The sequence below is a fragment of the Saccostrea cucullata genome, unplaced genomic scaffold (genome assembly GCF_032062105.1).
Source record: "Saccostrea cucullata isolate Sc308-1 unplaced genomic scaffold, CSIRO_AGI_Scuc_v1 ctg2013, whole genome shotgun sequence".
Classification (NCBI taxonomy): domain Eukaryota; kingdom Metazoa; phylum Mollusca; class Bivalvia; order Ostreida; family Ostreidae; genus Saccostrea; species Saccostrea cuccullata.
Genome location: NW_026926512.1, coordinates 49599 through 62835, shown reverse-complemented (window position 1 = coordinate 62835; position 13237 = coordinate 49599). Strand labels below are relative to the sequence as shown.

Below are 13237 nucleotides of genomic sequence, written 5' to 3'. Positions count from 1 at the left end.
GCCAAGCGTATTTTGAGAAAGATTTATTAAAATGCAATTAATTTTTTACTAATTCATAATTATCCCCCTTTGAAGAGGGCTTGGCCCTTCATTTGAACAGACTTGAATCCCTTTCACCCAATGATACTTTGTGGCAAGTTTGGTTGAAATTGGCCAAGTGGTTCTTGAGAAGATGAAAATGTGAAAAATTAAGGAAAACAACGGCGACAACCACAACGACAGACAAATTTTTATCAGAAAAGCTCACATGGAACATGTGGAAGGAGCGGGTGAGCTAAAAAGTAGGTACTTATTGGCTTTATCATCAAACTTTGTAAATTAATGTATCTTGGGTTTTCAAAAATCGTACACTAAAAAAATAGGTCACAGTGATCTACCTGCGATACTTTATGGATATTTTTAAGTATCTTGAGTCCTCAGGAAACTTCAATGTTAAAGTAGGTCATTATGACATACTTATGTTTTATTTATAACTTCATTAAAATATCTTCAATCCTAATTGGCTAAGAATCATCAAACTTTATCTGTTGATGCAACTTGGGTCTTATGATACTTAGTGTTAGAGGCTTCAAATAGAAGTGATTGATTGTACAATTTATCAGAAGAACAATTCAATGCCATTGAGCCTCTTGTTAAACTATACTATTGATTTTCAATAAAATCAAAATTATCTCCCCTTGGAAGAAGGCATGGTTTTTCATTTGAACAATCCTGAATACCCCTGATATCCTACCAACTCTATTAATTCGACTAATCATACAGCATCCACCATTATTATAAATTTAAATGTGAATCATTTGTGGAAAAAATGGTCTTTACTAACCTCCTAGGTTTAAATTTTAGGTGGAATAGCTAGCACATGTCAGAAAGATGCAAAATTAGTATTTATTTTAAAATTTCTAAACTTCCAGTTCCCATGGTTTTAAGAGTCATTTCATTTTTTTTACTATGATATGGATTCACTCTCACAGAATTTGAAAGTACCCCAGGGTTCATTCATATAACATTTTCTTAAGGTATCCAATCCATAAAAGGACATAATTTTCTCATCTTAAATATCCATCCTATATTAAACACTCAGAAACTAATTCAAATCATTTTAAAGTAGAAAAAGATTTACCAGGAGAAATTTTCAAAAATATAATTACCTGAGCAGAAATTTATAAATTAAGAATGTATTGGTGTCTATGGGAAAAAGCAATTTAAAAAAGAATCAAATACTATGAATATAAAAAAAATGCTATGGTGAAAAAACATGCATATGATCTTTAAGAATAGAAAATTGTCGTTTCTTTAGAATGAGAAGAAAACTGTGCCTCTGGAAGCATACAAGACTGTGGAAAGTGGGTTCAGAAGCCTCAAGGACATTGCATCAAGGAGGAAATTCTGTGATGAGCTGAATGCTGTCTTAGCCAAACTGAAGATAGCTTTCGCCGATGATGTATCACATTTAGGTAAGTACAGTTTTTGAAATGCTAAAAATGTTGTAAATACCATGTAAACCATATTAATTGCCCTGGGCGCCAAAAAAGTTTAGAAATGGGCAGCTATTTTATTAGTCTTCTTATGATATTTAATGTCATTATAACCAAGAAATCTTTTGAAAAAAAGAAATCATTCATAGAAAGACATGATAATCCATCCAAAGTGTGCTAAATTATTCATTTTTGGACTGAAAGATTAAAGAATGAAAACAATTTTGTATGTAATGTTCATGTTCAGAAATAAATAAGGATTAGGTTGTTTGAACAATTACAGATGCAATGATGCAACTTACATTCAGAATAATGGACTAATGAAACCAACTGTTAACAACTAGTCGTAAATGCTTTATGCATGAATTCACATTTTAAAGTCTTTGTCAATGGACATGAAAAGTAATAGTAATTTGAAGGTGTGTAAGGCAAAAGGCCAATAATAGAATAAATGATAAGCATTATGTTGTCATTCAACACTTTGGGCATTTGTTACCTCAACTTTCCCAATGAACGTGAAGATATCAGCAACTTGCAATTTACTGATTGTTCAGATTAAAATATAAATACAGAGGAGTAGATGGCTGATATAGTTGTTATCAAAACTTGACAATCACTGGCATTGTTGATAGTGTATTCATGAATAAGTGCTAGACAGGGGTTTATGTATTGATAAATAAATGATTTCTTAGTGGTATTCTTGAATAAGCATATTCTATTGCATGTCTTTGTGTATATGCAAAATTTGCTAAAATATGAAGCCCTGTTTTTTTTTTTTTATGTAAACATGCAGTAAATAATGGGCATATCAGGGAAGAAAGTGCATGTTCCTTTATTTTTCAATTTTTGAAACAAAAGCTCCTATACAGAACAATTGATTAAGAACGTCATTTTAAAAAAAGTAATTTCAATTTCTTTGATTTCAGTCATCATATTATATAATGTTCAAATATTTTTTTATAGACTCATCTGGTGAGCTGTTCACTCCAGCTGACTGCATTCTACAGACAGATTCCGAGTTGGACTCCACGGTTGAGGAGAGTCCAGCAAGCTCAGCTTCATCACAAGACGCATCGACATCGAGAAAATATGTACATAAAGAGTTAGAGGAAGAGGTCAAGGTACAATATGTTATATTACAAATAATTCAACATAGAAATTAGTATTTTTTGATATGTTTTTTAATCAGAAAAAGAATTCTGTATGATCATTGGTATTAATTTGTTCTTCAGGATAAAATAAATCATCATCTACAATGTTTTTATGACAAAAGTTAAGCATTTAACTCATGAATTTCTATGAGATGAAAATAAAAAGATTTTTATGTAGAATTACTTTAATTTTAGATCATGCGAGATGCCCATCCACAGAGTGGCAAGGTAGGCAGGAGAGAGTTTCTGAAGACGGGAGATGTGGCCTGGAGACGGAAGTGTGAGGTCCTCCTAGCCTTCAGACCAAAAGTGCATGTAAGGATATGCCTCTTTCATTTTGTGTTTTACTCATTATGACAGGAAATCATATTCTGTCTCATTAGTCATTCACATGCTTAAAATGCTAAGTTTTGTTCAATTATGTATAATATTATTCCCATAATTTTGACGAAAACTAGATGCTCAATGAGGAAAAAAAAACCAAAAAAAAAACAATATGTAATAATTCATATTTGATTTAGCTAAATTCATATTTCTTTATTCCATGTGGTTTCATATAAGAATGAGAGTAATCAGATATTCCTCTATAGAGCTATAACAAGCCTTACTTTTATATTTTCAGGCAGGGACATTTGGTGGCTCATTCAGGGAGCAGATCTACCTGTCAACATTACCAGAATGTTGTTTTGAGGAGCTGCAAGGCATTTTTGCAGCCTTCAAAAGAGGAGACATCCCTACCATGCGGTGAGTATTGATGAGTGAATTTTTACATTAATGAAATAATTTCAATAACATTTCCTTACAATTCAGTTTTATAATCTATTATGTAGATTGAATCTTATTATCTATTTCTCTGTTGCAGGAACACCAAGTCCATTAAGCCAGGCCTGTTTGCTCTACTTGTGGGAGAGAAGAGAGAGGTAGAGGTACACCACCACCTGTCTAACCTGGCCAATGGTCTGGTCTCCCTAGACCAGTTCAGGAAGGACATTTCCTCCTTAAAGGTAGATATCTGAGAATTCAATAAATAGAAAATTTTACAATTTCAATATTTTGTAGGCATGTATTTTTTTTAAAAACATATTCAATGATGGCATGTTCACTGATGTTTACTTTTATTGCAGAAAACAAGAAGTAACGAAGAGAGTATGCAGGAAATCAAGGTATTAGGAAATGATACATGTGATAAATAATAACTATTTTTAATTTGAGAACTGGAATACATTATATTGTAATTAGCAAAACAAAATATAAAACTAAATAAGTATTTTCTCTTTATGTATAAAGATGAAAAAAAAAATATTTTAAAAAAAAACATGTTTTGACAAATTTGCTGTTTTTGGATAGAGAGAAAATCGCAGACTGAGAGACGAGAATGCCAAACTGAAGGACCAGCTGGAGGAGATGAGGCAGAAATTCGGCAGCGGACAAAATGAAATGGTACAGATTTAATAGATTTATTTTAAAGACTGTGTATCAAGACAATTTTTGGACACTAAAGCTTCTAGATCTATTAATATAATGTTTTGATTTATAGGATCCCTTTACCTTTGATGAGGCAGGTGAAGAAGTCCAAGAGGAGGAGGAAAATCCAATGGTAAATAATAAGTTTAAAAAAATATCAAATCATTTTGAATTTTAAAATGGAAAAAAAATTGAAATTGGGTTCAGAATTAAATAGCATATTACTTTAAAATGTGTATTAAGTGATTTCTATGATAACTTTTAGAGTACCTTGGAAACTCAGCAGACCAGGGGTCCGAAGAAAGACAACAGAAGGAAAGAGGTACAGTAGCACCAAATAGATTTTATTTTAAATAGTGAAAACATTGGTCAACCATTTTGACCCCCCCCCTTTTTTTTTTTAAAGTAGATATACATTTACATCTTATTTGTCAAAAAAAGAGTATTTATTATACTTTCAAAAGAATTATATTTCACAACAATTTTAAATCTTATGGTAATGTAGTGTAACTTATGAGATGTGGATGTTTAGTGTATATCATTGTTACAATCTTTACATAATTGTTTAATTTCTTTCAGACTGCTGTACAAAGAAAGGAATCGGAGGTAAATGACATATTCTGACAAAATATTCTCTTGCTGTTCTACCAAACTTTACAACTTAAGATATACATATTGTTATGGGTCAGAATTACCCGAAATGCCAGCAAAGATCAATAACACAATTTAAACTTAACAATAATTTATTTACAGTAATATATAATAAGTATATGAAACATAAAGTACAAACTTAGCAAGAATCTAAGAATACATACATCAGAGTGTCCGTTGCTGCACACAATGTCCCAGTGAAAATATATCCCAGTTATATCTCAATAGTGCTTATACGACAAGAGTATATCTATGCATCGAATTGACAGGATATTTATACAGTAATATAAATCTAGAATATTCTAGAAGTTGTAAGTACATGATATTCCTGGAAAGTTCTGGACATGAATAAAGTTCAAGAATGTTCTAGAAAAAATGACCGAACATGTTGACCACTCTGGAATGTTCAAGAAACTTAATGTTACTAATAATATACATGATGAAATAATACAAATACAACACACCTCACAACACCTCCCCCCTTAAAAAGTTTGAATGTCAATGAAAACTTATATTGTTAAAGTGAAATATATGTACATTAATACAAAATCATATATGTTCACGATACTCTGGACAAGGCATCTGCAATAACATTGTCTTTGCCTTTGATATGCTTAATTGTTATGTTGTATTCTTGTAACAACAAACTCCATCTAGTCAGTCTTTGATTTTTGTTTGACAATTTATGCAAAAATGTCAGGGGGTTGTGATCCGTATATACAAGAATTGGATGCAAAGTAACATTCAGATAAACATCAAAATGCTGTAAGGCTAACAACAAAGCAAGGCATTCCTTTTCAATGGTGGAATACTTTTGTTGACATTTTGTAAGTTTCTTTGAAAAATAAGAAACAACTCTATCTACCTTATCACTATGTTCTTGAAACAAAGCTGCCCCGATTCCAACATCACTAGCATCAACAGTAAGCTTGAACTGCTTAGAAAAATCTGGAGTTGACAGAACTGGGTTGCTCATAAGGACAGATTTGATTTTATGAAATGATTTTCACAGTCCTTTGTCCATTCAAAGTTAACCCTCTTTTGTAAAAGATTTGTAAGTGGACTTACAACTGAGGAAAAATTTGGACAAAATTTTCTGTAAAACCCAGCCATGCCCAAAAACCTCATTAACTCTTTCTTGTTTGTAGGAATCGGGAACTTTGCAATAGCTTCCACTTTAGCCATAATGGGTGTAACATAACCTTGACCTACTCTATGACCTAAATACTCTACATAAGCATGACAAAATTCGCTCTTCTCAAGGTTCACAGTTAAGTTTGCTTTAGCTAAAATGTCAAATAAAGCACGCATGATTCGGAGATGTTCGTCCCATGTGTCGCTGTATATGACGACATCATCAATGTAGGCCTCGCATCCCTCGAGGTCTTGAAGGAGGGAGTGAATCATCCTTTGGAATGTAGCCGGTGCGTTTTTCATGCCAAAAGGCATTACTTTATACTGGTAAAGTCCATCTGGTGTAGCAAAAGCAGATATTTCTTTTGCTCTTTCTGTTAACGGTACTTGCCAGTAGCCTTTCAACAGGTCAAATTTACTGACAAATTTGGCGTTTCCAATGCGGTCAATACAGTCATCGATTCTAGGTATTGGAAATGAATCAGTTTTGGTAACAGAATTCACCTTTCTATAGTCTGTACATAATCGGTACGAACCGTCCTGTTTTGGTACAAGAATACATGGTGAGCTCCAATCACTTTTACTAGGTTCAACAATGTCATTGTCCAACATGTACTGCACTTCCCTTCTTAGGTACTGCAATTTTATTGGATTCAGACGGTACGGATGTTGTTTGATAGGCAGAACGTCACTCACTATGACATCATGACAAGCTGCATTAGTTTTCTTTGGAACATCCGAAAAGATTTGATGATACTCATTCCTCAAGTTTTTAACTTGTTCTTTTTGGTGAATGTTCAAATGTCCAAGTTTGGCATCCAAATTAGCCAAAACTTCTGAGTTTTTCAAACGAACACTCTGATTACAATCTTTCTCATTCATCTCTACACTCGTATCACTTTCAATACAATTTTGAACAGTCCTAGCATTGGCTAAAGTGGAAACTGGTTTTACAGAATTTCGGTCACACCTTTCAAAATACTCTTTTAACATGTTAATGTGACAAACCCGTTTCTCTTTACGTCGACCTGGTGTCTTAACTACATAGTTTACATCACTAATCTTGCTTTCAATTTCATAAGGGCCATAAAATCTGGCCTGTAAAGGATGACCAGGAATAGGTAAAAATACAAGAACCTTATCACCTGGCTTAAACACCCTATTTCTGGCATCTTTGTCATACCACATTTTCATTTTCATCTGAGAAGTCTTCAAATTTTCTTGTGCTAATTTACAAGCATTGTAAAGTTTTTCTTTGAAATCAGACACATAATCTAAAAGATTAAGATCACTAGTCTCAGTCAGCCACTTTTCCTTCAACAATTTCAAAGGACCTCTAACTGTATGTCCGAACACCAATTCAAAAGGACTGAACCCAAGAGACTCCTGGACTGCTTCTCGTGCAGCAAATAGTACAAGATGAACCCCTTCGTCCCAGTCTTTCTCAAACTGGTAACAACAGGTCTTCAGCATTGTTTTTAGGGTTTGATGAAAACGTTCTAGCGCTCCCTGGGACTCAGGATGATAAGCAGTTGATCTATATTGCCTTATACCCAACTCATGCATGACTTGCTGGAACAACCCCGACATAAAATTTGAGCCTTGATCCGACTGAATTGCCTTTGGTGCTCCTACAAAACTGAAGAACTTGGTTAGGGCCTTAACTATGCTCTTTGCCTTTATATTCCTAAGAGGTATGGCTTCAGGGAATCGAGTGGATGTACACATAATGGTAAGTAAATACTGGTTCCCAGATCTGGTCCTAGGCAAAGGTCCTACACAATCCACCAACACTCGACTAAACGGTTCTTCTAAAGCTGGAATTGGTTGGAGAGGGGCGGATGGTATCTTCTGATTCGGTTTACCTACCATCTGACAGACATGACACGACTTACAAAACTCAGAAACATCCTTCCTTAGCTTAGGCCAATAAAAATGACTCAAAATCCTATTATAAGTCTTATTGATACCTAAATGACCAGCCATAGGTGTATCGTGAGCTAAACTCATGACATCTCGACGATAAACAGCTGGGACCACTATCTGGTGAACAACACGCCACACTTCATCTGGAGAAGCGTCAGGTGGTCGCCATTTTCGCATAAGGATGCCATCTTTCATATAGAAGCATTCTCCAACTTTAGTAGCCTCTTCTGGTGGAAGTGCCCTCTTACTAAGTTGAATGATATCTGGGTCTTTATGTTGTTCAGAGAGTAAACGTTCTCGGCTGAGGATGTCCTTGCCTTGGCTAACTAGTGGATGCAACTCATCATCCTCACCACCAAATTTTGGTAACAGTTCTTTCTTCTCTTGCTTCTTGATATTGTGTGGTTCCATGCTTGTTTGAGTGCCATCAAGGTCAGATAAGAAAGTGTCATTCAAATCAATATCAACAGAGGAATTTGTCTCGTCAAAGGCTTGAGTATGGTCTGCCTCCATTTCTCGTCTTCTGGCCATCGCTCTAGTAACAGCACAGGCTGGATAAATGTCATCATCTTCATCAGCGCACATGACATCTGGAGTGATTTTCTCACAAACTATAGGATCTGGTACAACTTTTCCACCAGCTAAATCGTTGCCTAGCAACAAAGAAATGCCTGGAACAGGAAGAGTAGGTCGAACACCTACGATAACAGGTCCAGTAACTAAATCTGACTTCAAACTAATTCTATGCAGGGGAACATCAATGACGCCTAGCTCCACACCCTGTAATAAAACTGACCCACCAGTAGAAGTCTGCTCAGACAAAGGAAGCACGCCCTCTAATAATAACGTCTGTGCAGCACCAGTATCTCTCAAAATCTGGACAGGTTTTATTTCGCTAGAGTCACCGAGTGAAACAAATCCCTGAGACATAAAGGGCTTATAATCCTCCATAGAATCAATAGAACTGGACTGTGAACCCTGGACATCAGGAGTGTCAGAACAAATCGAAACTAAGGCTTCTCTATCACCTCTAAATGCCGCACAAGCATGTGGTTGAGTTTTGTCAAAATCATTTTTTCTCTTAAGTTTAAAGCATTCACTGATCAGATGACCCTTTTTCTTACAATAACTACAAGTAGGAAGCGACCCTATTCCAGATGATCCTTCAAAACGTCCTGGACCGGACTTAAAACCACCTTGGGATGGAGACTGGGAACTTGTGAAAGACTGAGACCCTGAACCACTCTTTTTATATGTGTCTGAATTTGTAGAATTACTGCTAGTCTGAGATCTTGATACAAAATTCTTTTTATGAGACAGAGCATAAGTATCAGATATGACTGCTGCCTCTTCAAGAGTTTTCACATTCTTATCTTCTAGATGTGTTTTCAAATCTTGAGTAACACATTCCTTAAACTCTTCTACCAGGATGACTTGGCGCAAATTAGCAAAAGTTTTATCAAGTTTCTTAGATCTAAACCAGTGATCGAATAAATCTTCTTTCTCTCGTGAAAATTCAACAAATGTTTGATTATCAAACTTCCTATACTTTCTGAATTTTTGTCTATATGCTTCAGGTACTAATTCATATGCTTTTAATATTGCTGCTTTGACCTTCTCATAGTCTGAACTTTCAGCTACCCCTAGTGCAGAGTATACCTCAGCTGCTTTGCCAACCAGTACACTTTGTAACATTGTTGACCAAACGTGTTGTGGCCATTTAAGATTTTCTGCGACTTTCTCGAATTGGGGAAAATACTTGTCTACAGATTTTTCTTGAAATTTCGGAACTAACCAAATATTTTTTGCTGCATCAAATTCATTCTTGACAAATGAGGGTTCTGGTTTCTGCTGTAATCTTAATTTCTCTAACTCAAAGTGCTCTTGTCTTTCTAATTTGTCTAATTCAAATTTCCGTTCACGCTCTCGTTCTTCTCTTTCTCTTTCTCTGTCTCTTTCTCGCTCTTCTCTTTCTAATTTTTCTCTTTCTAATCGCATTTTCTCTAACTCTAATTGAAACTGATATTCTGCCATTTTGTAAGAGCCTAACTCTGTTTTAACTGTATATTCTGGAAGATCGTATTTTTCAAAGATGTTTTCTTCTACTAGTTTGTTTGCAACCTTAATTCTAATGTCTTGCTTTCTCTGAGAGGATTTAACATCTAACCCAAAATGCAAACCTAATGCGATCAAGTCATCCTTTTTTAACGTATCAAAAACCTGAACTCTTGGTGAACTAAGAAAGTCTGTGACCGAAAATACCATGTTGATTTTTGCTGGCTTATAGTCAAATTTAACGGTTCAATAAACAAAATTCTGACAATAAACTGCAAAAATGCAAAAAATTCTTGATCCCGGACGAGCCCCCAATTCTGTTATGGGTCAGAATTACCCGAAATGCCAGCAAAGATCAATAACACAATTTAAACTTAACAATAATTTATTTACAGTAATATATAATAAGTATATGAAACATAAAGTACAAACTTAGCAAGAATCTAAGAATACATACATCAGAGTGTCCGTTGCTGCACACAATGTCCCAGTGAAAATATATCCCAGTTATATCTCAATAGTGCTTATACGACAAGAGTATATCTATGCATCGAATTGACAGGATATTTATACAGTAATATAAATCTAGAATATTCTAGAAGTTGTAAGTACATGATATTCCTGGAAAGTTCTGGACATGAATAAAGTTCAAGAATGTTCTAGAAAAAATGACCGAACATGTTGACCACTCTGGAATGTTCAAGAAACTTAATGTTACTAATAATATACATGATGAAATAATACAAATACAACACACCTCACAACAATATGTAGCATTCTGATAATCAAAATAAGTTTTGTATATGTTACTTGATAAGAACCAGTAAAGCTATTTGATAAATTTTTCTGGAAGTTTGAAGATATTGTATTAATATATGATCATCAAATTAATTATCATTTATATATTTAGTTGCAGAATGCTTGGGTTGTACTTGAAAGAATCCAGGAAGAAGATATTTCCACACAGTCTGTTGTAAGCATGAATTCCTTTAATTTAAGCTAAATTTAATTTATCCTATTTGATGCTATTTTGTTTAATGTTCAAAAATTAAGATAGAAACATTCAATGCTAATAGAAAGTTTTTTCATACCGGTATATATTATATGGCATAAAATAGAAAAACTTTACAGATTTTATTAATTGAGTGAAATGTGAACAAATTAAAAAAAAGGTTAGATCACTTTGAAGAAATATTTTTGAATGATAAGAATGATAATGATATTTTATAATATTATAGGTCACAATCAAATCAAGACAAAAAGGTAGACATTAAATGGAAGAAATTTCATTGGCTTTTCTTTGTTTAAGGTCACATTCACCAGAGGAGATGCAGTGGAGGCATTCTACTCCCCAGAGAAAACCTGGTATCGCGCCAGTGTGTTGGGGAAAAGGAAGAATCCAGAAGGTATTTTGTTTTAAAATGAAATCTGAGAGAAAAAAACATAAAACTTCTTGTCAAACCATTTTTCTATATACATCTACCTTTGTCTTAAGTAATAATGCACTGAATTGTTCTAGATAATGTTATTTAGAAACTCGTTTGTTTCATGGTTACTCGTCCAATTTTTTTATAATTCTCTGCAATCTTTAGATATATCTCTCTTTGTCAAACTTCTTGTAAAAATCTTCATTTTTCCCCCTAATTTATATCTATTTATCTATTCAACAGGTTACAGGGTGAGGTACACCATGGACAACTTCGTGGAGGTGGTGAAACCTGCCCATGTGAGGAAGATTGCAGCATAATCTAAATTCATTGGACAGTGTTACATGTAAATGTCAGTGGACTTTCTGATGGACACATAATTTATTATAAATTATTATTATATGACATTGTATGACATGCAAATGACAGATGTAAGGAAACTAATAAATAGAAATAAATCATACCATTTTCACTATTCATTTCACTTTCAGTAAAAAGGGTTTCTGTATAAATGTGTGCTCTTTGCCAAGACCATTGGTGAATGAATGGTGATATTTGAAAATATTGCACGTATGTGTTGTAAAGATATTATAATATTGGCAAGGTTTAACCTCTCTTGAATCTCTGAGAGTATGAAGATATAATATTTTGGCCAGAAATACCAGTAGCTATAAATATTTTAGTGATGAAATTGAATACATAATTATTAAGCATGCTAGCAATAAGAAATGTGAACAGAATAAATAACACATGTCAGAAAATATTGAGTTGCCTACAGCCCCCCCCCCCCCCCCCCCTTTAAACACACACACACATTTCCATAATTTTGGTGATGAAAAGAATACAAAAGGAATCATAGCTATTATGTATATGCCTTGCTTTATCCCCTCAATGCCAAATGACCTTTGTGTCTACCAATGAACAATTTTTTTATCCGGAAAAAACAAGGTTGCATAACAATCATTTACCGACGGAAAATAATTTCCTGTTTTTACAACTGCAGCGTCAGATACACGATTTTAGTCTCATCATGATGATTTAAGTTGAAGATTGGGTTAAAAACACAACAGTAATGAGGGACAGGTTTTAGGATGATAGATTCAAATGAATTATTCTAGTAATATATACGGATATCGTATAGAATACCACACGATCAATAATATTACTTAAGAAATGCAAAAGAACAGTCAAGGTGCAGTGTGTGGCCTAAATTTTTATTGATATTGTATTGATAGGTAAAATGATTGAAAATTCTAAAGTTTAGATTATAAAACAGGTCTATCTACATTTTCAAATTTTTTTGCAATATATATTCTTTTTAAATTGACTATCTCTCAATAAAACAATTTGTGGAAAAATAAAATTATGTCTTGATTATGGCCATGCACAGTAACTGCAACTTTAACAACATTTTGGGATTATGATATAGTTTACATAATAGAAAAATACTATTAATGATTTTTTCCTGCAGGAAAATAATTGTAATCACAAAATTCCTATAGGATTTTTTTCTCCCTTAGGAGTACCTAAAATTCAGTTAAATTTGAATAAATTCCCATAGGAAAAATATGGAAGATCTAAACTCCTATAGGAATATTAAACTTCCCATGGGAATATTTATTCCTGTGGGATTTTTAAAAGATCCTATAGGATTACATTTTCCCACAGGAAAATTATAATTCCCTTGGGAAATGTATTTCCTGTAGGATTTGACAAATTTCCAATAGGATTTTTCAAAATCCTGCAGGATTTCATGTAAATCCCTTGGGAATTCTTACATTCCTACAGGATATTTTTTTCTCCTAAGGGATTTTTTTAATTAAAGGTGAGTATCTCACCTGACAGGTGAGATACACAATAACAAAAGGTAGATATGAAGTCTACACATCAAGGTCTTTCAGATGGCATCTTTCATTTTCCTGAAAATTGAATATTTGGCGGGCGCCAAAATGCA

General features: G+C 33.8%; 1 protein-coding gene across 1 annotated transcript; it reads left to right on the top strand.

Moving 5' to 3' along the window:
• Positions 1–254: 254 nt before the first annotated feature.
• LOC134271899 (uncharacterized) lies at positions 255–11716 on the top strand. Its single transcript, XM_062754125.1, has 15 exons — positions 255–269; positions 1298–1454; positions 2439–2596; positions 2822–2941; positions 3249–3370; positions 3489–3630; positions 3751–3789; positions 3974–4066; positions 4164–4223; positions 4356–4412; positions 4670–4696; positions 10767–10829; positions 11095–11119; positions 11166–11262; positions 11527–11716. Exons 1-15 carry the CDS (start codon positions 255–257, stop codon positions 11606–11608), a joined length of 1257 nt encoding a protein of 418 aa, XP_062610109.1. The 3' UTR covers positions 11609–11716.
• Positions 11717–13237: the final 1521 nt, after the last annotated feature.

Excerpts from the sequence above, each read along its gene's own strand:
- LOC134271899 (XM_062754125.1), top strand. Across the intron at positions 3,631-3,750 it reads AGGACATTTCCTCCTTAAAG|AAAACAAGAAGTAACGAAGA; the intron begins GTAGATATCTGA and ends CTTTTATTGCAG. Across the intron at positions 3,790-3,973 it reads AGAGTATGCAGGAAATCAAG|AGAGAAAATCGCAGACTGAG; the intron begins GTATTAGGAAAT and ends GTTTTTGGATAG.